At 37.0% G+C, this 25,936-nt stretch overlaps 3 protein-coding genes across 8 annotated transcripts; 2 read left to right on the top strand and 1 right to left on the bottom strand.

Annotated features, from left to right (window-relative positions):
- The first annotated feature begins 744 nt into the window (after window positions 1-744).
- Window positions 745-10,487, top strand: LOC103929075 (protein GIGANTEA). Of its 2 annotated transcripts, XM_009338221.3 has the most exons (16): window positions 745-905; window positions 1,272-1,366; window positions 1,497-1,690; window positions 1,902-1,973; window positions 2,084-2,138; window positions 2,251-2,393; window positions 2,619-2,893; window positions 4,366-4,421; window positions 4,704-4,944; window positions 5,060-5,210; window positions 6,237-6,446; window positions 6,607-8,148; window positions 8,354-8,422; window positions 8,700-8,918; window positions 9,710-9,802; window positions 9,942-10,487. In XM_009338221.3, the coding sequence occupies exons 3-16, from the start codon at window positions 1,604-1,606 to the stop codon at window positions 10,239-10,241; spliced, it is 3,513 nt and encodes a 1,170-aa protein (XP_009336496.2). In that variant the 5' UTR covers window positions 745-905; window positions 1,272-1,366; window positions 1,497-1,603; the 3' UTR covers window positions 10,242-10,487. The 2 variants fall into 2 exon arrangements, with proteins under 2 accessions (XP_009336496.2, XP_048436871.1); XM_048580914.1 differs by lacking the exon at window positions 1,272-1,366 and having other exon boundaries at window positions 750-905.
- Window positions 10,488-11,042: 555 nt separating this feature from the next.
- Window positions 11,043-14,601, bottom strand: LOC103929074 (UDP-rhamnose/UDP-galactose transporter 5). 4 transcript variants are annotated; one of them, XM_048580918.1, is made up of 7 exons: window positions 14,227-14,601; window positions 14,073-14,125; window positions 13,115-13,339; window positions 12,630-12,814; window positions 12,340-12,540; window positions 12,038-12,199; window positions 11,043-11,660 (listed from the first exon to the last, which is right to left on the bottom strand). In XM_048580918.1, the coding sequence occupies exons 3-7, from the start codon at window positions 13,188-13,190 to the stop codon at window positions 11,331-11,333; spliced, it is 954 nt and encodes a 317-aa protein (XP_048436875.1). In that variant the 5' UTR covers window positions 13,191-13,339; window positions 14,073-14,125; window positions 14,227-14,601; the 3' UTR covers window positions 11,043-11,330. The 4 variants fall into 4 exon arrangements, with proteins under 4 accessions (XP_048436875.1, XP_048436874.1, XP_009336495.2 ...); XM_048580917.1 differs by lacking the exon at window positions 14,073-14,125 and having other exon boundaries at window positions 13,115-13,374; XM_009338220.3 differs by lacking the exon at window positions 14,073-14,125 and having other exon boundaries at window positions 13,115-13,358.
- A 5,321-nt stretch (window positions 14,602-19,922) lies between these two features.
- On the top strand, window positions 19,923-23,193 carry LOC103929073. Of its 2 annotated transcripts, none has more exons than XM_009338219.3 (3): window positions 19,923-20,145; window positions 21,263-21,331; window positions 22,441-23,193. In XM_009338219.3, exons 1-3 carry the CDS (start codon window positions 19,987-19,989, stop codon window positions 22,837-22,839), a joined length of 627 nt encoding a protein of 208 aa, XP_009336494.1. In that variant the 5' UTR covers window positions 19,923-19,986; the 3' UTR covers window positions 22,840-23,193. The 2 variants fall into 2 exon arrangements, with proteins under 2 accessions (XP_009336494.1, XP_048436870.1); XM_048580913.1 differs by having other exon boundaries at window positions 22,411-23,193.
- The last annotated feature ends 2,743 nt before the right edge of the window (window positions 23,194-25,936 follow it).

Raw genomic sequence — 25,936 nt, 5'->3', positions numbered from 1 at the left:
TAATTTTAAAGGGTTGGTCTAGTGGAAAGTGAGTACATGTTTGAAACTCTCAACATGAGTCCGAACTCTCACAGAAGCATTCTTTGGGGACATTGGCTTTATATTGATGTAATGTTTAACTTGGGCACCAAAAGTATGATGCCGTCTCATGTAATACTGATAATGTTATAAGAAGTGAGATAGCTCATACATTAAAAAATAGCAAGAATTCTCGATTGGACACATGTAAAACATTTCTATATTATTATTTTGGGACAATATATTTCGAATGAGGATCCCTTCTAAATCCTCTTTGTAAGGATCTTGGAGATCCTCAAATCATGTACATTAATCATACATCGTGCGGTCAGTTTTCGTTAAGTACTGTTCATGTTTAATTTTAAATAAAAATATTTAAAATGATTTCTGACCGCCTAATATACGATGAATATACATGATTTAAGGATTCCCATGATCCTCACAAAGAGAATTTGAAGAGAATCCTCATTCGTATATTTCTATATTAATATTTTTCATGATGTTGAGGGTTTTTTTTTTTTTTTTTGTCAGTGCTTATCCTAGTTTGAAGTTTCTCTTTCCTCGTCATTTGACATATAAAGATGTATTGTATGTATGTCTATGTCATGTGTCCATGATGGACATCCATGCATGTGTTACATGACGTGCCATTCGGCCATCCTAGCGAGAGGAAAATATCATTGCCACGTATGCACAAATCTAGAGGGCAAGCCTAAGGCCTTGTAAAGATCTCCTCTCTCTCTCTCTCCTCTCTCAGCATCTTAAAAATATTCCAACTATAAAGAAAGATAAAAGGAAAATGAATGACGAAGCTGATTTTACAGTGAACATTTTCCAGCATTAAGATCCGAAACATTTCAAAGAAAAAGCTCTCAGAGAAGCCCCAGGTATTTGTTTTATTTCAAATTTTTTATGGGAAGTTTCGGAATTTTACAGTTCATGGCATGTTATTTATTTGATTTTCTGAATTTTGTGATGTGTGTTTCTTTGCATTTAAATTGAAAAAAGATATGATTGTGAAGCTACCCATTTTCTTTAATTTGATATTTGTCAATCATTTGCCAGATTTTGAGAAGGAAATTAGCTCATCAGTTGAATTTTTAGGTGCTAGTTCATAACTACTCACATGGGTCTTGTTCATTTTTTTTCACTAATTTTTCTGATTATTTTAATTATTCATCTGAATGATTGGAAATTTTGGAATTTGTTTTTTTTTTCCTTGTAAATTTATATGTTGTACACTGCTTTCACAGCAATCAGATTGCGGTAATTTGGCATCAAGTTATCAAGATTTAAAAGTTTTGAAGATTTTGTGAAGGCACAGACTTGGATTTGTGAAGAACAGAGGGTTGGATTGCCCACTTTTTTTCAAATTAATTATTTGGGTTGCACCAGCTTTCTTGTTTAATTGTGGGAGATTGGTGAAGTAATTTTATGCTCGGATGTTAAACTACAAACTTTTGATTCTTGATTGGTAGCGGGTGGAAGGGAAAGCTTTGTGGAATTTCTTGTGTGTTGTTTTGTTGTGGTTGCAAAGTCGCCGTTTTGGCGCTGGATTAAGGGTTATCTGGGAGATTAAGCTTCTATGGCTGCTACATCCGAAAGATGGTTTGATCGGCTGCAGTTCTCCTCCTTGTTTGGGCCGCCCCCGCAGGACGCCCTACGACGGAAGGTGAATGCAAATATAATTCCTAATCTTGTGCATAATTATATTATATCTGCGAGTGTCTGTAATTGTATTGCTAATTAAAACTAATCAGCGATTGGAAAAGATCAATTTCTTTCTTTTTCAGAGACTTATTTTTTGTTGCTATTTTCTGCCTCTAAACCTCCACAACAAGAACTGAAATAAATATTTCCTTTTCGCTTTTTCCTTCCCGTAGGCACAAATTACTGCGTATGTGGACTACTTTGGACAGTTTACATCAGAACAGTTTCCTGAGGATATTGCCGAGGTAAGCTCTTTGAGTTTATGTCATGAGCATTGTCTTTGTGCAGTTCACCTTGCTTGTATAGTTCAAATGTCTATATCTGATGTTTGTACTAATATGTTGTATGCTGACAGCTGATCCGCAACCGTTATCCATCAGAGGTGAAGCGTCTCTTTGATGATGTTCTAGGTATTCATACTTTACCTTGTTAATTAATATCTGATTGATTAGACCTTGCAGCTTATATTATGTCATCTCATGGTTGAGTAATGACTGCTTTTTCTACTTGGACATATTCCAGCCATGTTTGTCCTTCATCACCCTGAGCATGGGCATGCTGTTATCCTTCCAATTATTTCATGCATCATTGATGGTACCCTGGCGTATAAGAGCAGTAGCCCTCCGTTTGCTTCGTTCATATCATTAGTCTGCCCAAGCAGTGAGGTGATAACATATCAAATTAATCTTGCCATTTGCAATTTTCATTTTTTAGTTCAATCTAATACTGAGACTGTCTCTTTCTTGATGAACTGTATCTCGCACTTAAGTTTCATTTCAACAGAAGTTTCTGTCTTGCTTATTCTTTACCAAAACAGGAATGTTTTCTATGTAGCAGAAAATTCAAAAGTATTATTTATTTACTTATTTGTGTCTTCCCGTTTTTCACAGAAAGAGTATTCTGAGCAGTGGGCTTTGGCATGCGGGGAGATTTTGCGCATTTTAACTCATTACAATCGGCCCATATACAAGGTGGAACAACAGAATAGTGAAACAGAAAGAAGCAGTAGTGGAAGCCATGCCACAACAAGTGACTCTGTTGATGGTGAATCCAGCCGTATACCTTTGGTACAACAAGAGAAGAAACCCATAAGGCCTTTGTCTCCTTGGATTACTGATATATTACTTGCTGCACCTCTTGGCATCAGAAGTGATTACTTCCGCTGGTGAGTGCACAGTTTGGTTGAGTGTCTGTTGTTATTTTTGTTGAAAGTCATAAACATCGTGGTTTTGATTTCAAGTCACATGCATATGTTCAAACCGGGACCCACTCCAATCAAAAGTAAAACAGTAAACTACAGAGCTTTGTTTGTACATGTTGACTATTAAGCAGCAGTTCATCCGAAAGTGTTTTTTATTGTCCAAATGATATATTGACCAATGAGATAGTATCATAGTAAACACGTCAACTATTCAAAATCATTTTCTTTCCCGTGGTTTGGTGGGTGTTTGTAGCAAATTTCATGGTCCTGGGTTGTTCTCATCCCTCCAGGACTTTCTTAAATAGATAACTTTGTTATAGAAAAGTTAGATTCTTAAGCTTCCAAATTCTCTTAATTTGATTTTCTAACTTAGGTAGAACAACACTAATGACTGCCTGACAACAATATGAAATATATTTTGTAGCTTTAATTTGAATGTTTTAGGTTCTAGCTCTGGACTTTAATCTTCACACTGGTCTCATAAAGGTTTTTTTAGACAAGTACAATTTACAGAAAGGAAATGGGTTATTACGGTTCAGGGCAATTATGAGATTTAATGTTTTATTCATTCAGTAAGTTCATCATGTGAACCTCTGTTATTGTTGTCTTAGCATTGCATCTACTGTTCAAACATGAACCATGCGCTTTTATCACTTTCACTAAGGGTATGTTTGGGTGAGGGACTTTTTAAATTCCAAGGGATTTTGGCCAACGAAGACATGGATCAGAAGAAGTTAGATAGGAGGGATTAGAAATGCACAACATGGGCATTACAAAGGTATGCAAGAGGGATTTGCAAATCCCTCTCACATGTCTTTGTAGTACTCAACTCATGCACCACTCGATTTAAATAATTAAGAGCAATGAGTGTAGCGATGATGTCACAAGATAATGGTGAAGTATTGGGCAACCATGCTATTGCTACTATTACTAAGCATGGCCAACTGTAGGCACTCTCTGCAATGTGATGAAATGTAATATCAACTCATGAACACGAAGAAAATCATATGATATGGAAAGTCTTGTTATAAAACAAACATATCAAGTGATGAGTACATCCGATTTGATTCCTGAAATAAAAGGAAAAATATGACAACAGGAGAGGGAAGTCTGTTTTGATACCCTATATTTCTGTATTCCATTCTTAATTATTGTTTTTCTTAATTTAGTTTTTGTGCATGTAAATGATATAAGGGTAGACTCGTAGAAGATTAAGCTCTGAAGGAGGCTGGAATATTCCTTGTGGTCCACTATTTATGTAAATATGTTTTATGTTGGAGATAAATTCTTCATTAGTCCAATAGCAGTTTCATGTTACTCATTGTTCACAACTTCAAATGAAAGTTTAAATGCTGTCAAATGTTAAGCAAATCATTTCATCTTGCTCTCTTCTTATTCAATCTCATGTAATTTAAAAACCTATGTATGCTTTACAGGTGCAGCGGGGTTATGGGAAAATATGCTGCTGGAGAGCTCAAGCCGCCATCAACTGGTTAGTTAAAAATTCCTTCACTAGTATAGAATGCAATGTTGCTGCTGTGTATTTATTAGATTATTTTTTAGCGTCATGCATAAAATGAATTTTTTTCTGCAAGCATCAGTTAACATGTAACATAGAATCTGACTGTACGGCAGTTTATGTATAACATTCAGGTGGAATGTAAAGGAAAATAGCATAAAAATATCCTAAAAATCTTATGTATTTATCTTATATAGAATTCATGATGAATGATTTTCTTTTTCTTTTTCTGTTTTCTGTTTTCTCCTCTCTTAGCTTCTTCTCGTGGATCTGGAAAACATCCGCAGCTCATGCCATCAACTCCAAGGTGGGCTGTTGCAAACGGTGCTGGAGTTATATTAAGTGTTTGCGACGAGGAAGTTGCTCGCTATGAGACTGCTACTTTGACAGCAGTTGCCGTCCCTGCACTTCTTCTTCCTCCTCCAACTACAGCTTTGGATGAACATCTAGTGGCAGGGCTACCAGCTCTTGAGCCATATGCACGCTTATTTCATAGGTAAATCTTCAAACTTCCCTCTCCCGAGCCACTACAAAAGGAAATAAATCTTTGTTATTCTGTATACCTGACTGAGTTTTCCTGATATTTATCAATTTCTTAAATGATGCAATAGGTATTATGCCATTGCTACTCCAAGTGCCACTCAAAGACTTCTTCTTGGTCTTCTAGAAGCACCACCATCCTGGGCTCCTGATGCACTTGATGCAGCTGTACAGTTAGTGGAACTCCTTCGTGCTGCCGAGGATTATGCATCTGGCATAAGGGTAAGCTGGACACTAGTGATTGCAAATATTTAATATAATCTGATGCTATGCTGGTGATCAATATCAAGCTTGATTTGAAGACGTATTACTTCATCTTTCTGGCCACAATTTTTTTTTTGGCATCTCATGTATTGCCTGCTTTAGAATGGATTGGTAAATGTTTGATCTGCAAGAATATCTTTTAAAATGGTTTTCTCATCTCAGATATAACTCTCTACTTGCATTAACTTGGAGAGGAGTATCATAATAGTTACTTATTTTATTTGAAATTTTTTTCAGTGGTATCTTCTTGAGTACATTCTATGAAGTAATCTCCATTCCACTATACATATACCATAGTCTTTTGCTTCTTGCAACATTCTGAAAATTGAGCCTTACTGATTTGGTTGAAACTTCTAAAATCAACTGGTGTGTCATTTTTATGCACGTGTAAAAAAAAAAAAAAAACATTTTTTTTTAAGCTCTGATAAAGAAACAAACTTTTTCAAGCTTATTGACATCTAAATTACCCAGACTATCACCATCAGAAACATTCTGCAAAGTCATGATGCCAAGGGCATCCTTCCTGTTAACTGGTAGATGCTGCAGAAGCAAGATCTAGTGTGTGCCCTCTGAGCATATGTATTGACTGTTGGAAACCTAATCAAGTTAGAGCATATTATTTTGATTGATGCTGATGCTTAAAGGCAGAAAATAGGGGGAAACCATTCCATTACTATGTTGTCTGATAGTACTCTTTATCAATTTTCATACTTCAAGAGCCAGGTCTATGTACTTGTGTAACCTATACAGTTGATTGCACACAGTAATTAATTTTTAATCTTTTAATGTATGCCATGTTGTGTAGACAAATGTAATTATACCCAAGCTTCTAGAACAGCAGTCCACTAATAAGCTGAAAGTTCCCATAAGCCATCCCTCTCTCTCGTGCTCCTTTAGTGGAAAATATTTGATTTGTAGCGTCTCTGAAAACTGATTGATGCAGCACTTTAATCGTGCTCTTTTTTTTTTCTTTTGTTCATGTAGCTTCCTAGGAACTGGATGCATTTGCATTTCTTGCGGGCAATTGGGACTGCAATGTCCATGAGAGCAGGTATAGCAGCTGATGCTGCAGCAGCTTTACTTTTCCGAATACTCTCACAGCCTGCATTGCTTTTCCCTCCATTAAGACAAGTTGATGGAGTTGACGTTCAGCATGAGCCCTTGGGTGGTTACATCTCAAGCTACAAGAAACAGGTACCCGTTAATAACTTTTAGTATTTCAGGTTTTTATGCTTCAGCTGCTAAAATGCACTTTGATCTCGTTTCTTTTTTTTGGCACTGTTTAATCATAATTTTTGTCCACGAATAAGTACTAATTGAACCTAAATACTACCTCCAAAAAATTATTGATCAGATTGAACTTCCTGCGGCGGAAGCAACAATTGAAGCTACTGCCCAAGGGATTGCTTCTATGCTTTGTGCCCATGGGCCTGAGGTTGAATGGCGAATTTGTACCATATGGGAAGCTGCCTATGGCCTCATTCCTTTAAGTTCCTCTGCAGTTGACCTTCCTGAGATTATTGTTGCCACTCCATTACAACCTCCTATTTTATCATGGAATCTGTATATACCCCTCCTTAAGGTCTTGGAGTATCTTCCTCGTGGAAGTCCTTCTGAGGCATGTCTTATGAAGATATTTGTTGCCACTGTTGAAGCGATTCTTCAGAGAACATTTCCGTCTGAGTCCTCTAGAGAGCAAAACCGGAAAACAAGGTACCTTTTTGGCTTGGGGTCGGCCTCAAAAAACCTGGCTGTGGCAGAGCTGCGTACAATGGTTCATTCACTATTCTTAGAATCATGTGCCTCAGTAGAGCTTGCTTCACGTTTACTTTTTGTTGTGTTAACCGTATGTGTCAGTCATGAAGCACAGTCCAATGGTAGCAAGAAAGCAAGAGTTGATGAAAGTTTCCCACCAGATGAGAGCATTGAAGAATCAGAAAAGATGTCTGATAAGCAGAGAGACAGAACTAAAAAGACCAAAAAACAAGGGCCAGTAGCAGCATTTGATTCTTATGTTCTGGCTGCTGTTTGTGCTCTTGCATGTGAGCTTCAGTTGTTCCCTTTGATTTCAAAGGGGACTAATCATGCTCACTCTAAAAATGGAAAAAATGTAGCGAAGCCTGCCAAAGTAAATGTATGCACTAATGAGTTTCAAAGTAGTGTAGACTCAGCAGTTTGTCACACACGCAGAATATTATCGATCTTGGAGGCACTTTTTTGGCTGAAGCCATCTACTATTGGCACTTCATGGAGTTACAGTTCAAATGAGATAGTTGCAGCAGCTATGGTTGCCGCTCATGTTTCTGAGTTATTTAGATGGTCAAAAGCTTGCATGCATGCGCTGTCTGTCTTGATGCGCTGTAAGTGGGACAGTGAAATTTGCTCCAGGGCATCATCACTATACAACCTTATTGATTTCCACAGCAAGGCTGTTGCATCTATAGTTAACAAGGCTGAACCATTGGAAGCACACTTAATGCAAGTTCCAATTTGGAGGGATTCCTTTGAGTGTTTTGAAGGCAGAAAATTCAGTCAAGGCGGAAACAGTAGATGCTCTAATGTAGGTCAGCCATCTGCCTTGCAATGTGAGGATTCTTCACATTCAGAATCTAAACGCAAATCTGATATTGCATCATGTTCAAATGAGGGGTCTGGAAATACCATCGGTAAAGGTGTTGCAAGTTTCCCATTAGATGCTTCGGATTTGGCCAACTTTCTTACTAAGGACAGGCATATAGGATTTAGTTGCAGTGCACAGGTTCTTCTTAGATCAGTACTCACAGAGAAACAAGAGCTGTGTTTCTCAGTTGTCTCACTGTTGTGGTACAAGTTAATTGCAGCTCCTGAAACCCAACCTTCTGCAGAAAGCACTTCTGCTCAACAAGGATGGCGGCAGGTAATATTATATTTCTTGTGTCACTTTGCATCACTGTCATGGCAGTCTTTTCCAATATTATTAATTTATTAGCAGGTTTCGCGTTTCTATATACTGCTCTGGAACAGCGATTTCATTGGATACATTTGCACTGCACTTTATTTGAGATATTGTTGCCCTTTTTCCATTATGTATAATGCTTGACAAGTCATTTTTAAATCTTTAGGTTGTTGATGCATTATGCAATGTTGTCTCAGCAACACCAAAAAAAGCAGCCACAGCAGTTGTTCTTCAGGTCTGAATTTTGTCTCGCTTGAACACTACATGATTTTTTTATTTTTTTATTTTTTCAGGCGATACCATGTAGGGCTTCATTGATATATACTGAAAAATTAGATCTTTTATTGCAAAGTAACAAATCCAAAAATATTGTTTCCTCTTAACTCGTTTTCAATACCTGATTTTGGAAGAGTTGTTTCTTGGATGGTGCCCGAAACATTGGCTTTGTTATTTTAGCGTTATTAAATTGTGTCATTGGTTTAGTTGGTTTCATGACCTTGTACTCATGTCAGGCGGAGAGGGAACTGCAACCTTGGATTGCCAAAGATGATGATCAAGGTCAGAAGATGTGGAGAATCAACCAGCGAATTGTGAAATTGATTGTGGAGTTGATGAGAATTCATGATAGCCCAGAGTCATTGGTAATTTTGTCAAGTGCCTCAGATCTACTTTTGCGTGCCACCGATGGGATGCTTGTTGATGGAGAAGCTTGCACCTTGCCCCAACTGGAGGTAAACACGCAACTACGTTAATGTTTGTGGCCTATGACTTTTGTTAACTAAGCTGAGACATGAATGTTAGTATCTTTTTCTCTTTTTAGCAACTGTATGAACACCGTCGACCGTCTATGTCTGGACTGAAGGTGGATTACACCACCAGGCAGTCAACTTTGTGATCTGCCATACTTCCATTTCAAAACATAAACCATCCTCAACTAGTGTCCCTATTTCATATAAGCTTTTTGAATTGTCTATTCGTAATAAGTAATACACATAAGATTGCCGAAGGCTCAAAACATTAAAATAGAAACAAATTTATAATCTAAACTTGGTGAATCTCTATCCAAAGAAATCAGGGTTGGCAAGTGAATTTCTTTCACCTTTTGCTCCCATCTAATCTCATTTTCATCGTTGATAATTATGTCTTTGCCCATTTCTATCCGTTTCAATGTTGGGCAGCCCTCAACTCTTTGGGCTTCATGCTAGAATCAAATCACTTTTTTGTACCACGTAGATATGGCACATTACTGGATCATCTTTATTTTTTTTCTTTTACATTTAGCTTTACTTGGGGTTAATTTGATTCCCCTTTTTCCCCCTCTAATATCACTATCGTCATTCATTATTTCATCTTCCCTAATATTGTTACTCAAACCATTTTTTATCCTCATTTACAATTATATCTCTGTTGCTACCTTACAAACTTTTTTTCGTATAGCATAGCATGAGTACATATAAATATAAATTTTCAATTTCGTTGACCTTCAATGTGTTAATGCATCAATCTGTGTATAAATTGGCAGCTACTGGAAGCTACAGCTAGAGCAATTCAGCCTATGCTAGAGTGGGGAGAATCTGGGCTAGCGGTCGCAGATGGCCTTTCAAACCTGCTAAAGGTAAATAGCCATCCTTAATTGATACAATTGCTGATACGATCCTAGGACAGTTCAGTAAGAAAGAAGAAACTGCTTTATTTCATTTTAGCGTTTAAGAGAAATGGCTAGTTATGTGATATATCTGCTCCAATGAATGCAGTGTCGTCTGCCAGCTACCATCCGATGCCTTTCTCATCCCAGTGCACATGTGCGTGCTCTGAGCACATCAGTTCTTCGCGATATCCTGCTAGCCAGTTCAATTAGACCTAACCCTAATCCGGTGGAGATAGATGGCATCCATGGTCCGTCCTATAAGTATTTTAACTTAGATGTCATTGACTGGCAAGGTGATGTAGAAAAGTGCTTGACATGGGAAGCTCATAGCCGACTTGCGACTGGAATGCAGATTAAATTTCTTGATGCTGCCGCAAAGGAATTGGGTTGTAGTATTTCCTTATGATATCGATCATCTTCTTCCGGTGTATAATTTTTTTCACGTGGAGACTCACACAATAGATACTTGCATCTTTGTTGCCTTGAAAGAGATATGAGTTTGCAGGTAAGTAGATATTCATTTTGTTCTTGTGGATGTAAAGGTATTGTCAAAAAATTCTTTTCCGAAGAGACGTTAAGATCCCTTGTGGAAAGAGATTTGGGTAAATAAGAGTTGAGACGGAAGCTGACTTGAGCCCTCTCCTGTGTTCCATTGTTGTCCAAGTCTTCATGTTAAATTTTTAATTTCGAGCGTCGGGCGAGTTGATTAAAACAATAATTACAAATGATAGGATAATCTATACTAACTCGTCTAAACTACGGGAGGAGGATTTGAACACACACGACCTCGCACACTCCTAAACCCTGAATGCTCTTAATTAATGCCACTTTCGAAAATAATTGTATTATTATTCTGTGGAAGTGTATTTTACAATGTTAGTTCCCTAGAGAGATTACTATCGTTGAAAAGAGCTGATCGGAAGTTGCTTTCCGGTGGCCATTAAGCCGCGTTAGGTTTTACTGTGTGGAAAGGCAACTCCCCGCTGGCCACCAAGCTGCGTTAGGGTTTACGGTGTGGAAAGGAATTTCAGAAGCAGCTCGGATGCTACTTTTTAAAGCCGCTGCCACAAGAAGTAGCCGGTGCTCCGCCCTTAATAATAATTAGAGGCTACTTCCGATTAGCTCTTAAGCACGTCCGTAGGCTCTTAAGCAACCATAGTCCGAAAAGTTACAGTTAATGACAGTTAAGAGTTAAACAAAACTCCGATACGCTCTCAAGATAACTTTTGATTCAAAAGAAAGCTGAAAAATACAAGAGCTCAACCCAAAAAAAAGGAAAAAAAAAAATTACTATGATTTTGATGATGTAAACCAAAAAAATTGAAATTGGTAAAGAGTTTTCCCTATCTTGATGTATCCATTCCTCCAAAGGGACTGAATAGCAGGGCAAGAAATCGAAATTCGGAGGCTAAATCATCAGAAAATTTTTGGTTTGTAACCTCAAATCATTTAAGAATTTCCTGAAATCAGCCATTTCTACTTAAACTGAACGAATTTAAACTTTTCCGTCATGTTCAGTAGATTCAGGAAAACCACCGTGTTTTTGTTGCCTGCTTGTAGGGAGAGAGTGGCTCCAACGCTCCTTTCCACCGGGCTTAGACGAGGCATTTCCATACCAAATCATCCCAACCACAGCTATGATCATTCCCAAAACAACATGCAGATTCAGACCCTCCTTCCCAAAGAAAAAGAATCCCATGATCAAAACAAGAATTGTTTTCATATGCCCCAGTACTTGGAAGGACACAGCGGTAAATCTTCCAATACAGATGAACTGGCTGAGATTGGTGCCTACTGCGATTGTGCATGAAAGAATTATAAACATCTGCGGACAAAAGGGTTCAGAGAGAATTGTGAATGACATTTCAGTAAAATCAAAACATCATAAAACTCAAAGGGAAATGAAGACGCTAATCACTTTGAAATTGTACAGGCAAAGCTCTATATTAACAATATCACGTGCTAAAAGTTTTTCAAGCTTCTTGTCACAAACTCACATATTCCGAGCATGACTGAGGTACAGAAGAAAACAGGGTAACACTACTAATACGAATGTACAGCTCGATGCTCAATTTCAGATGTAAAAATAGATATTAAAGCACTACCCAGTACTTAAAATCATTCACATAAGAAGAGTGAATTATTAGCATGAGAATGATGTTGTTTTACATTAAGGACCTATCCTATAGTGTTCACACTTACCAGAGATCCAAAGTTATAATCATAGGCATCAACTCTCTTGTTTGTCAACCAATAGTCAAGGAAGGGGCCGAGTAACAGAAGAGATCCAGCCTGGGCTGGAGCAGTATGTCCCAACAGACTGAAAGAACCGAGTGAATATTTCCGTTGAAGAAAGTGCACATACTGCAATTAAAGATTTGATATTTAACTTTTAGGTAAAGCCAATATGAAAATTTAAGAGCTTGACAAAATTGCAGCTCGGGGAGACCCATTGATGAGGATTTATTCCCTCTCTTCAATGTGCTGAGGAATGGATAACTTACATATTGTTGTAGTGCAGTGCTCCATACAGCTATAAAGGCAGCAATGAAGCCCTTGGCATTGACACTCACATCAGTGACAGTGCAAACACCAACTCCCAAGAGAACAATTCCTATGCTCAACTTTGTGTCTCTTGAGTAACGAATCTTGTCAAGAACAACTTCCAGTAAACATGACACGGGGATCATGCTCAGCTTTGCTATCTGTCAATTATATTAGAGAAAATGTAACTCCCAAATATATTGCAGTATTCAGTAGCTAAACCCAAAGTGCTTTAAAACCCTAGCTATACCTGATAAAATCCCACTGAGTTCCACATTAGACTCACATTCATTCCAACAATAGAGAAGTTAGCAAAGACCATAAATTTTAGAAGCTCAGAGACAGGTAGATGCGACGGTTGAATGTATCCCAGCCACCTTAGAACAACCGTCATCAAAGTTGTCGTAGCAAAATGCAAACCAGTTAATGTTGTAGCTGCAAATTGTTTCAATTTAGAAGTGTATAAATACAAGTTATAAATAGCATGCTTATGGCTATGTAAATTTTCTAGATTCATATCTCCTCTAAACAAGTAAACAGAAAAACAACCAATTGCCACCTATTTGTGCAACGAGAAAAGCCATGATAACATGTATGTCACTTATAATGCCGTATTCATTTTCTAACTAATTTTGATAAAGTTTGCAGAAGAAGTGCAAGAAAGGTCTGAACTCATATCAGAAACAACCTGATTCAAAGCAAATCAATCATTAAAAAGAAAGAAGAATAATTTACCAAAACTGAAGCCATATGTAGCCATTAGAGCTTTATTGACAATTATGATCCCAACGGAAGTTACGACATTGAACATCCATGCGGCTGCATCTGCCGCCTTCTTATCAGCTTTGCTATGGGAGCCATTTTGTTATCTCCTCCGCTCAACCAGCCACTGTAGAGTCTTTACCTCTCAGCCTCCAGAAAGGCATCCATATACATCCATATGAAGCCGGACAGTTTCACCTGCTTTCGGAACCAAAAACTTTAAAAAGAGAAAACTGAAACAAATAAGAAAACTGAAATTCTGCAATAAATTAAGACTGTTTAAACCTCAAGTATGATTCAACACATTGATGCCATGATTCTTTAAAAAAATAGTTAAAAAATAAACAATATATTCCATTATACATATGAATTTCATAAAACAACTATAACTTCAAATCACAATCATTCTTGTATAAAAGCTCCAAACTAATAAAATAACACTGTCCACCCTGCAAAAAGACTAAAAATCTGATCACAAAGATAAGGAGTCGGTAATTCGATCAGATATTGCCCACATCTCCTTGAGTGAAAACTGACTGAGCAGTTAAGTAATTCAATGGAAAAACAGCGATGGGTGCTGCTGCTTTTCGTGCCCGGATTCGAAAATACAGTCAAATCATCTTGTGCATTAACATTTTCCTCATTTCCTTATCAGCTAGTGCAACAATTCAGTGGGAGAGAGAGGGGAAGAGAAAGAAACTGAAAACCATTTTGACTCACAATTCACTGAACTATGGAATTACCAGGACTTTTCAAAACAGAATGCATCAATTCTTTTGGGTAAAGCCAATTTTTTCAAAAACACAAATGCACACAAAGAACTGACATTGATCCAAATCCACAACAAAGTTGCTAACCAACCACATACAGACCCCACTGACATTCCAGATCAAACACACAAAAATCAATCAAATTCCAAGACAGATCTAACCTCCAATCAGATCCCAGAAATCCCAAGAAAAAACTGAGCCCAATTCAGCAGATCTGGTCGCAAAAGCCATCGATCACAGAGACACAGTAGCAGAAAAAAAAAAAAAAAAAAGCCATGGAAAAGTAAGCGAGCAGTTCAGAAACAAGAAACGTACTTGTGGAATTGCAATGGAAAAGAAAGTTGGGATTTTGATCGGGGAGAGCGATGCGTATTCGTTTGGATGCTTGATGTTTAATACGGTTATGGGATAGGTTTCTGTGTTTTAGCAACCCAGTCGAGTCCCTCAGATTTGGAGAGAGAGAGAGAGAGAGAGTGTGTGTGTAAGCTCAGTGGAACACGAATGTTAATGTTTATTTATGCTTTGCAATTACTAATTGTGTGTATTTTGCTAATTGATTTTGTAGGTGCCACCTGAACACCAAATTTTTTGGTTGACAATTTAGACATCAATTTCTGAAATGTTAAGGCATAAAAATTAAAACCTAATTTGGTAAGACAAATCATTCTTAAACAATTTAGCTTGTTGGATTCAAATTTCATTATTTTCCTTAAAAATTGAACATCTTCTGTGTGTTAATGGTTGCAAGTTAAGTGAGGGAATGGGATTGCGTAAAGAGTTGGGAGTTTAGGGTCAAGCGATTGTGGTAACCAAATTTCACCAGTTTCACAGAGGACACCACATGTATTATAGCGAGCTTAGATGACAAGACCATAGCGTTTTTGCCTACACTTAGCCCTTGCATGTTGAACATTAAATACAACGGGGGATGTCGTTTTGTAAATCAGAAGATGATTCTCTTCCCTATTAATCTCTTTTCTTTTTCCTTCCCTCCTACCTGAACGGTTATGGTTAAGCTACGTTAACATTTTATATTGATTTTTTTTGTAAAGAGAATAAGATAAAAAACAATGTGTGAAACAAGAGGAGGAAAAATGATAGAAATAAGAGGGAGAGAATCCTAGTTGCCGTAAATCTCACCCACAGAGGCTCCTCGACAATGCCTTCCAATGAGAAAAAGCTGACGTACCAATAGACCATGAACGCATCTTCACATCTTTTGACAAACTTATAGACCTCCCCGATAATCCCATTCCCACTGCACATTGAACCCGTGGACATCAGTTCCGTCACGCGAAAGAGCTCTGTCATCTCAATCTCTCCCGCCCCAACCCCAACGCAAGAGGAGTTTGATCCAGATGAGTTCATTCAGGTGACGCATCTCTCGTAACGTCTTAATCCCTAAGATCGAATCCTAGCTCCAATCAAGAAAAACGTTGAAGAAGGTGAGCACAAAAGTTGCATCTTCCGCCTGCAACGACGTGAAGAACATAAATAACCATGTTTACGTCGAGGAGTTTGACCACATACTGCTGAAAAGAGATGCGAAGTTTGTCGATCACAACTACACTAATGTAAAAAGAAGTAAAAGGTTCTTCGTGACATTTGTATGTCACCATAATCCCCAATTTTTCTTGTCAAGCTAATTCGGATAGAGTCATTGACGAAGTAGCCTGCAAGCTTGAATGTAGTCAAGATGTTTGAAAAACTCACCACCTTTTTTTTTTTGGAAACTAACTCACCACTATTTTGACACATTGTTCTTTTGTTATTTTTAAACTGTTATTTTTTGTATAATTCATGTGTTATTGTATTATGAGAGTTCTAACTCACACGCGTGACACGTGAGTTTACTAAACAAAATTTTTGACCCAATCTAGAGAGAATGAATATGACAAATAAAAAGATTAAATGAATACATTAATGTGTTGTAATAAAATTCAAGAACTACATTGGCTGATTTGAATTTGAGAGACTAAAATGAGGTGGGATGTCAATTTAAGAGATTTTTTTTTTATATATATATAAACCCTTCTTTGTCTTAACAAACAAAGTGGTGCAGTTTCTGCATATTATTAATTATGTATTAATTAAGTCATTTTAATACCTTTTTCAACTTCAAATGATTGAATTTTATGTTTCGAGTAGTCCCAAAATGCTAAATTACGTTCACGAGTCATGACATAATACTGATTGATTAAAAAAAATCGTGTATAAACACTCTGTAAAATCTAACCGAACTAGCTGAACCTTGCCGCCTATGGACAAAAACTTACCCTCCTAGCTTTGTTTACCAATCCTTGAAGATGACATCGCTTAGACTTGTCACAAAATTCTATTGGTTAGGCATACAATTAAACACGTAAAAACTTATTAAGTATAAAAGAATTATGTTAACCAATTGTAGGACTAGCTTGATTGGTCATCCTCAATAGTTTGTCTACTCCCCTTAATCTTAGATCTAATAAATGTAATTGATTGGTCATACCGCTTAAGTTTATCTAAATATCTGACAACAAAACTTCATCATGATGGCCAGTCATAATATCATTTGAAACCAAAATTTGTATTCAAACGAAGATTAAGAATTTAACATAACATGTAATCAAATAATAATTAAAAAGGTACTTTGCAAATATTCATATCATGACTTCATCATAAACTTTAAAAAAAATCTTAGTTACACATAATAGAATCTGGAATCCATGGTGAGGTACGTCCCAAGCTCTCTATCTAACTCGAACGGAATTGGGCATAAGGTGGTGGTGTATGGTATGGAGAGTTTAGGACACCCCATATTTATATTATAAAAACCCTAGAAAGTCTGATAAAACTTACCTAAAACAAAAAAAGACCTAAACAATAATGGAAACAAACTAGTAACAAATTCTTCTTGGCTTGGGGAACACGTCATCTGCACACCTGATTTGGGGACATTCCACCTTTTGAAAATTTCTAAAAAATTGAAAACTTGTAGATGTCTGTCATAGATTTCTCAGCATGTATCGCTCATCTCCAGAAAAATCAGGACAATCTCCAAATCTTCATTATCCCACAAATGCGCAGTTCCAACAGGAATGCAAATTTTGAGGTATTAACGTGCAAAACTGGAACAATTGGCCTTCATAGAAAATTATGAAAATTGGAAACTGTTGTAGAGGAAAAACAATTTGAGAGAGAATGAGGGAATTCTTATTAGAGAATCGTATTTTAAAACGTGAGGTATAGCCACCCTTATATAGTGATTTGACTACCCTGACAAATTACACAATATCCCTAATTGAATATGGAGAATCAATTGAGTAATCAATAAATGGCGTATTCAATTTTAAGGAATTATGGCCAAGCGGTTACACCAATTAGTGGACCACCATAATTATCCTGCAACAAGCACAATAATATTCAGCATTTTTTTTTTTTTTTGAGTACATTGATATTTTTACACTACGGGGAGGGGAAGCTTGGCGAGCCACACAATGTGCAATCTAATTTGGTATTGAATTTGCCATCCACGAACCTATTAGCTTCCTTCTACAGCTAGTGTTGCCTCAAAACTCCTCCGGAAAGCCAATTTATACTAAAAAATGTCAAAAGTGCGCAAATTGGCTAACATTGAGAAAAAAGGACAGTAATAAGGCACTTTATAACTCACTTTTTTCTTAAAAACCTAGGGATAATTAATATGAAAGGCACCAACAGAGATGACCTGTAATTCTCTTCGCCGAGCTTGAGTTGGCAAGAAGATGAGATAACCGTGGAGTGAGATGACTGTTAGCACTCTCTATATGGTGGTTGAATTTTGTAGAGACGAGGAGAACGGTTGCTCCCCATCCTTTGCTTTCCGATCCACAAAACCTCTAGGTTGGATGAAGCTATGAAGTACCACATATAGATGAGTCGCAAGTGTGAAACCCTATCCAATAAACCCCTAAAACTGACCTTATAGGTTCCTTGGGCCTTTTGGTCTCTTTCATTCAAGTAGTTATGCACAACATAGTTTAGAAACCGAATGGGTCTCTACAAACCAAAACCGAAACTTATTTTAGTCGAATACGGTGTCCTATGTTGGCATAATTAGTCTAAACCTACTCAATTAACAAACTTAATTGATCTCATCATCTTCTTAAGTTTTTTTTTTTTTTTTTCAAAGCTGAAGTATATCAATCCATTAAGTTCTAACTAACTAGGCAATGAGAGGTTATAACTCTTACAAATCGATTGTGAATTAAAAATATATTTTGCATGTGGTCCAATATACTAGTTGATAGGGTATTGAGTTTCTAGTTATGCGTTCCGAGTACGAAACTCCTCTCCAAATTTAGTGTAATTGTTTCAAACCCTCCGCAACCCCTTGATAATAATAATAATTTTTTCTTGAAAATAAAACCCCTCCTTTAATTCTCCATTTAAGTAAGATTAATTGTGGTTAATCCTTAGGGGTTCAACAAGCCATGAGTGACAACTAATATTACGCCATGGCTAATTAAATAGGAGAGACGGAATACCAATTTAGTTGGAATTACAATACAATACGGTTCTTCTTTAGCTCAATACTTTTTATTACATTATTAGGACATGGGGCCCCTAATGCGAATTCCTAAGTTCATATGATTCATTTGAATATAATATAGAACTCTCTCTTAACTATATTCAATACTTTAGCCAGAAGAAAAACATATTTTAGAGTATTCTTCTTCTTATTGAACGTAGAAATTTCTTGTCATACACTCACATGCCTCTATGAATAAGTCCAAGACCCGAATGGTGCATGGAAAAAACCAAAGGGTCATGATGCATCATTAAATGATCAAAGACGTAGCAATAAAACAATTGTTTATTGCAACTTCAAATTTTCTTATTTGACATATAAGCAAAAACTTCTATAAAACAATTGTTTATTGCAACTTCAAATTTTCTTATTTGACATATAAGTAAAAACTTCTATAGAAGAATTCTCGTTTGATTGTTTTGAATGAACTCACTCTATTGTACATCTACATATTTGTCTCGATATCCTTCACACTAATGACCTAATGACCAATCATTCTCTCAAGCGAGAAAACACAGTAGGTACTGATCTTTGAGGATTGTCAAGCCTAGCTAGCATTCCTATGCTTATGAACATTTAGGATGTGTATGAAAGAAACATCTCGTGATTTAACCTTTCATATTACATTCTCTCTAGTACATAATCCCTTCGACTTATTGTTTAAGCATTTAAATTGAATGCGACAACCATAAACAATAATTTGTTGAGAAACAAATTAAACTCGAGACTAAGTGCATGAAGTAAGGGTGGACATAGTCCAGTTGGCCTAGTTTACCCTCAATAAGAAAATCAAACCAACTTGGTCCGGTTGGGTTTGGACCGAATTTTCAAGGCCTAGATTAAGAAAATCGATTTAATTCGATTTCTCAATTTACCAATTTACATGCGCTTTTCCCACAAAATAAATACTCTCAAGTCTCATCCAACTTAACGACATATCTCTTACAAAAGTTATTGTTCAAAGACTTTACAAATTGACTAATTATTGGTCCAATTTCGACCAACGAGAATGATTCCTTGCAATTCAACAAAACCTTACGAAACCTCTTATAAATCGTGGATTTAGAAGAAGACAAGAAGAAGAAATAGGGATAAACTAAGATTAGAGGTCACGTAACTGTTGGGATGTGGAAGCAACGTTCACGTGGGACGAATCGCCATTGGCCACGATACTAAGCATGTGTCCTTTTCCCTCTCCCCCTTCTGAAACCCTCTTGTGCTCCATGTCGACATGGTAATTGTTGCAAAAGGAAACCAAAAAACCAAAAAAAAAAAAAAAAAAAAAAAGGCCCAAACCAAAAGACACCCACACCCCACTTGGATTTCCATCCGATTCCCCCAATTCCCCCAAAATCCCAAATTTACATATAAACTCGATTCACTCATCTTCTTCTTCTCCCAATCGATCGTTTTCGATTTTCAGAGCAGCAGTTTGGCCTCGCACGCAAAACCCACAACTTGGTTTCTTCTGATAATATCATATCAGTAGAAGGAGGAGATTGTTAAAGAGAGAGAATCTGCCTGCCATGGGGAAGAAGAGGAAGTCGATAGCCTCCAGCCTCGACGAGGTGGATCGAAGCATGTATACCTCCTTCTGCAGCGCCGCTAATTCCCTCTCTCAGCTCTACACTCAGGCCATGAACCACCAAAAACTCTCCTTTCAGGCCGGTGAACGCCACGCCCTTGTATGTTCTCTCTCTCCCTCCCTCCTTTATTTGTTGATTTTTTATCTAATCGTCCATTCCCTCATTGGATTTTTGATTCTTCATCATGATCAAACCAAAGTCACAATTTTTTTTTTTTGTTTCCGATTATTGATAGAAATTGGGGTTTCAGATAAATTTTGGTTAATTTTGTTTGATTGTGAATTGGGTGAATGGTAGTTTTGAGTGAGCATGTCATGCCATTGCCAATAAGGCTGGATGAGAAAGACACCAACTTTTCAGTATCTGTGGGAATTGTAATGAATATCAATGTTAAACTTGTCGAAAGTGCTGAGATAAATTGGTGGGGAATATCAATTGTGAGTGGAATTTTCGGTTTTAATTGGATGTTATATTTGCATCTTAATAAACCCTATACATAAGATAACTTGAATAATTTGTATCGCTATGTGGAATAAAATATAATTCCTTTACTCTCAGAGAACACGTTAGTCGGATTTACAATCAGTAAATTTGCATGATTCTTGCTGCTGGATGTTTTTTGGTATAAATCTTTTGAGTGGGATATGTTTCTGAATGATTGGTTTTGGAATTCAATGCTCGTTACACAAACATATGTACCATTTCCTTTCTCCAACTGATTGATTTGCCGCTCTTGCAAATGACGGTGCGAGTCTCTACTCTCTGAGGAATTAGACTCCATTATTTTTGGAGTAAGAGCTTTGTGGGTTCCTTCTTCCTTTCTCCCATAGCCATCTTTTTGGTACACGGTTTTGCCTTTTCACATTTTCTTCCTGCGATGTTCAGGGTTCTTGTGAACTGGCTAAACCAGCCGGGGTGGTCTGTGGCTTTTTTCTGAATTTAAAATTTTGTTAAGTATATCGTTTTCTTTTAGTTGATTGAAGGTGCGGGGTCTCTCATGCTGCTTTATGCTTCCTTGTTCAAAATTTAATGCACTTTTTGTCGCTGCTAGCCAATGGTGCAATTGGTTTACAAGTTTTCGTAATATACCTGCCTATTCTTGTTTAATTTTTTTACACACATAAATGCCCGATTATTATCTAAAATTTCTTTAAAGGTGGACTGCATATCTGTTATCTACATTTCATTGATGAAACCGTGTCAAATGTCTTTTCAGGATAAAATTTATCAGTGGATCTGTAGACAGCAAGAAGTTACAACAGTCGATATAGTCAATTATCTTCAGGTTTGTTTACTATTTTGTTTGTTTATTTTCATAAAGGATCTATTATTCCATCTTGGATTGTTTGTTTCATTGTGTGGTAACCCATCCAGAGTACACAAAAAAACATTGATGTTGCACTCAGACACATGAAGTCACTCCTTTGGCACTCAAAGTTTGTGTAAAACAAAATGGTTCTCTCAAACTTAAGTGTGCCTTTCTTTCAGAGATGGTCTATATCAGTGACGGGGTTAATATTTTGGTAGAGTCCATTAAGCACTCACCCTTTGTGTCAAACATTCTGACTTTTGATGGGTTATTATATTTTAAACTTTAATTTGCAGCTTATTTGGATGATGCCACTTCCTCTCTTCTATACATTCTATCCATTCCTCATGTAACACGTTTCTAATGCATTACTTGAAGTTGAATCTCATGTTAATTACGTGTTACATGGACTTTTGTGAGGGTTTATTTCCATATTTTTCCCAGTTGAAGAATTCCAATCTTCTTTTTTCGCCCAACAGAAGGGATTAATTTTATGGTTTGCATACGCTGTGGAATTGGGCCTGAATCCAGAATTTAACTTTCAAACCTTTAAACATTGCGCAGTTATGTGGTTCTATTTTTTTCAAGGGAATACTTTTATACCCTTTATTAACTAGAAACTAAGGGATCGTTTGGTAACCATTTGGTTTTTAGTTTTCACATTTTGTGCTTGAGATATGGGGAAAATATAAAGGAGGAAGGATGGGTGATGAAGGGTGGAGGAATGATGGTGGGAGAGATGTAGAGAAATGTATAAGAAACAAAAATATACATTCCTCCACTCTTCTTCATCTCTCCTTTCTACTACTTCCTCCATATCTCAAGCACAAAAGTAAAAACTAAAATCAAAACCAAAATGAAACCGGCCCTAAGAGTCTGGTTTTCCTAGGTGGTTTTTGCCATCACCAATCATAGAGGAATGTTTCTTTACCTTGGTTTCGTACCGATAAGTTTATTTCTTTTGCTTATAGATGCATGTTCGTTCTGTAATAAAGAAATAAAACGAGCGTGCTGTTACAATCTTGAAAATTCTAATTTAGACCTCTTTTATACAGCTTACAAATATCTTTCTTATCTCCATGCAGAATGAGTTGGACTGTTGTGGAGAGGAGCCATCAATGTCCCCAAGATTGCCACTCCAACATCAGCCCACTGTGCATTTCTCAAGCTCAGGTTTCCCAGTTACTTCTGGGTCATCTGGTCCAACAAATACTGCGCAGGGAATTCGTTCTGAGCAGTGCAATCATCAATCTAAGAATTCAGTCTTCTCAAATGCTCTGTCAAGCCCTGTTCGCCAAAGTCTTCAGCACTATCACATTTCTCAAGATGGACATTACCCAGGCTCAGGTCTGCCATCTGGAAATGGAGCCCGAAACAATGAACCTAGCTTTCTCCACCCAAACCGGGATGCTAATCCTCCGAGTTCCAATGATACCTCGATGGACATGCATGCAGATAGTCCTGGTCATGATTCTACCTACTGAAAATGCTCAGCTACTTCATCCATGTATTCTTTCCCATGGGACGGTCAAAAGTCTTGGAAGAACCATGGCAACACAAAGCTCCTCTCTGGTGCAATTCCGTAAGGGAAGACGGCACAACATCGAATCGGTAATGCAATCAATTTAATTTACTTTTGCTGTCTTGTTTGAGAATAGCTTGGTCTTCATCTTCTGTAAGCATCTTTTTTGTATTGCTTTTCGTTTCATTTTGTTTTTAACAAAAACCGTTGTGTTTCGATTAGTCACTGCTTTTAATGTTGAAAGATTATCTCTGTAAATGTATTGATTCTGCTTTACGTTACAATTGAAGATTTCAGTCATTAATTTATAAATTAAGATCATGATTTCCCAAAGGTAATTTAGCCAAAAGTCACTAAAAGCTTTACTATTAAGCCATATGTCAATGACATATTTTTGTTTTGGACTTGATCAATGATATATTTTTATTAATTAGGCCTAGGTCAATGATGAATTCAATATAGGCTTTAAGTCATTATAAATAGTTAGAATTTGACTGTTCTATCATTTTCTCTCGTTATCTCTCTATGAATGTCATATGGGCTTAAACTATTATAAATACGAATTTAGATCCTCTTCGGATCAATTTTGTGGAGATCCTTCGGACCGATGGATCTCTTCCATTGATACAAATCTAACGGCCAAAATCCCTTATCCTTCCTATTTTCCCCTCAACTTCTCTTTCTCCCTCACTTCGAAGCTCTTAACCTCGAACCACACTGCCACAACCTAGTCAACCCACAACCACCAATCGTAGGTCACTCACCTTACCCTCTCCAAAATTAGCCTCAGCACCACCACATCCCTCAATTACAAGTCCCTCGACCTTAAAATCTCAGCCGATGTTAATGAAACAACAGGGAGAGGTTGTGCAAACCATTGTCTTTTGGTTGCAGAGATCTTTTTCATAATTATGGAAGAATTTCAGAGAGAGAAATCTTAAAGATGAAGAAGAAGAAGAAAGAGATGACAAATAAAAAACTAAAATAGTAAGGGATAGCGAAAAAATTGATTTTAGAGCACAGATGACCTGCAATTGAATTTGGGACTTGTTAACAATGATGGGGTGGGGAGGTGCGAGGGAGAAAGAGAACTTGAGGGGGGAAGAGAGGCGGATGAAGAGCTTTTGGCCGTTGGATTTCTATTCCTATAGAACTGGTCTTGAGATGATTTGAATCATATAGATAGTTAGAACATGTAACTTCTATCACCTTCTCTCCCCCTTCGTTTACATGGAGGAGTCTGCTCAACCAAAAAAAAAGGAACCAGGAAACGGACACTGCATTGTAGTGTCCGAATCCAAATGTCAAAAACAGAACCATGAAACGAACACTCCATTGCAGTGTCCAAATCCAAATGTAAAAAATAGAACTTAGAAACAGACACTACATTACAATGTCTGAATCTAAATGTAAAAAACAGAGTTAGGAAACTAACACCGCATTACAGTGTTTGAATCTAAATGTAAAAATCAGGAGTCGTGTGAGGTGTGAAAAGTGTAGGAGACGTGTGAGTGATGGAGAAAATAGAACCAGGAAATGGACATTGCAACGCAGCGTTTGAATCCAAAGGTAAAAAACAGAACTAGAAAACAGACACTGCATTAGGAACATGTAGGAGGCGTGTGAGTGATGGAAAAACGAAATCAGTAAATTGAATCCAAATGTAAAAAACCGAATCTGGAAATAGACACTGCAATGCAGTGTTTGATTCGTAATGACTTATTTCAAATATAAAACTATGAGAAAGAGAGTGTTAGTTGAAGTGGGTGCCAGCTGTAGTGATAGATTTTGCAATTTTTGTTTATTTTAAATACTTTTAAGTATTATAATACATGATTGACCTATTTATAATTAACATAAATATTATTGCTATATTGTTAATATTGTAACTTATTATTGATTTTTCACAAAATTACTCATTTCCCAATCTACACATGGAAAAACCTTGTATTAAACGTAGTGACGTCTTAAGATTTATACAATCGACCCATCAATCCAACTGTGATGCTTTAACAAAGACACTAGTTGGTTTATCTTTTAACAAGATTTGACTTCTTCTTCTCCGGCCCCTCGTAAGACTTTACCAAAGCCTTTTGGCTGTAATGAACAAGTTGGTGAGATCCGTACCCCACCCGTGTCCGTACTTCATAGGAGAGGAGGGATAAGAGGAGGCATCGGATTTTTTGAAATTTCCCAAATGAAATTCATAACTCTTGATTCAATGACCTTTTTACTGGCAAATTTTTCTTACCAAAGCCCTTCAATCCTTTGAACGAGTCAATCCATATCCACATATAAAGAAATAAGTCACAGAGTCAATGTCTCATAGTCAGGAAAGACGATTTAAGAAAGAAACAAAGTCGTTTACGTATGTAATTTTGTAACTACTAACTAGCCTTTACATACTTCAAGGTCACTTTCAGAGTTTTAACAATAAAAGAACCCGGCAACTATTTATGGAGATTTATATATGTTCATGTTTAGAAATTACGAGGCCTATGTGGTGCCCATGCCGAGTAATCACTGAACTAATTACGTTTATATGTTCGTGCGGGCATGCTGCTTCGCAACCGAGCTTGGTCGGGCAAATCAAATGAGTGTGGTGGCGAAACGTGCTGCTGACTTTTGTACCGAGCAACTTTGGTCGAGGAAGAAACACTTTCAGCCTAGGGTTCTAGAAATTGAAGACAAGGTTAGACAATTCACTACTGAGTTTAGGATCTCCTGCACAGGGTTCGGCAACTTCAACTATATTTGTAAAAATATTGGTGCGCTGAATTGGTATAAACCTTGATTTTAAGCCCTAGGAGCACGTCGAATATAAGTTTGATACAAAATATTGTGAAAGACAATGTTTTAGTATTTTACTCAAGAAAATATTATTGGTTCTCCAAAATTTAGTTGTGCACTCCTTGTTAGCTAATATTAAGGGGAGGGGGGAGGATTTGAAATTGTTACATTAATTTAGAAGAGTTAGGAGTTTCAAACCCGAGATATATGGGTAGAAGCCCTATATCTTATCTACTAAGATATTAGATCACATGCCTATTTTAGCTCTC

Source organism: the organism of the source record quoted next, unplaced genomic scaffold, assembly GCF_019419815.1.
Source record: "Pyrus x bretschneideri cultivar Hongxiangsu unplaced genomic scaffold, Pyrus_bretschneideri_v1 Contig16, whole genome shotgun sequence".
In the NCBI taxonomy this organism is placed as follows: domain Eukaryota; kingdom Viridiplantae; phylum Streptophyta; class Magnoliopsida; order Rosales; family Rosaceae; genus Pyrus; species Pyrus x bretschneideri.
The sequence above is the reverse complement of the archived record's forward strand: the minus strand, read 5'-3'. Positions and strand labels throughout refer to the sequence as shown.

What these genes read in the sequence shown, in the direction of transcription:
- LOC103929075 (XM_009338221.3), top strand. Translation starts at nt 1,604, where the DNA reads ATGGCTGCTACATCCGAAAGATGGTTTGATCGGCTGCAGTTCTCCTCC. An exon ending in TAGTCTGCCCAAGCAGTGAG is followed by an intron (nt 2,394 to 2,618) that starts GTGATAACATAT and finishes CGTTTTTCACAG; the next exon opens with AAAGAGTATTCTGAGCAGTG. An exon ending in TATGCACGCTTATTTCATAG is followed by an intron (nt 4,945 to 5,059) that starts GTAAATCTTCAA and finishes ATGATGCAATAG; the next exon opens with GTATTATGCCATTGCTACTC.
- LOC103929074 (XM_048580918.1), bottom strand. Translation starts at nt 13,190, where the DNA reads ATGTTCAATGTCGTAACTTCCGTTGGGATCATAATTGTCAATAAAGCT. An exon ending in TACATATGGCTTCAGTTTTG is followed by an intron (nt 12,815 to 13,114) that starts GTAAATTATTCT and finishes AACAATTTGCAG; the next exon opens with CTACAACATTAACTGGTTTG. An exon ending in ACTCAGTGGGATTTTATCAG is followed by an intron (nt 12,541 to 12,629) that starts GTATAGCTAGGG and finishes TATAATTGACAG; the next exon opens with ATAGCAAAGCTGAGCATGAT.
- LOC103929073 (XM_048580913.1), top strand. Translation starts at nt 19,987, where the DNA reads ATGGGGAAGAAGAGGAAGTCGATAGCCTCCAGCCTCGACGAGGTGGAT. An exon ending in CCGGTGAACGCCACGCCCTT is followed by an intron (nt 20,146 to 21,262) that starts GTATGTTCTCTC and finishes ATGTCTTTTCAG; the next exon opens with GATAAAATTTATCAGTGGAT. An exon ending in ATATAGTCAATTATCTTCAG is followed by an intron (nt 21,332 to 22,410) that starts GTTTGTTTACTA and finishes TCTTTTATACAG; the next exon opens with CTTACAAATATCTTTCTTAT.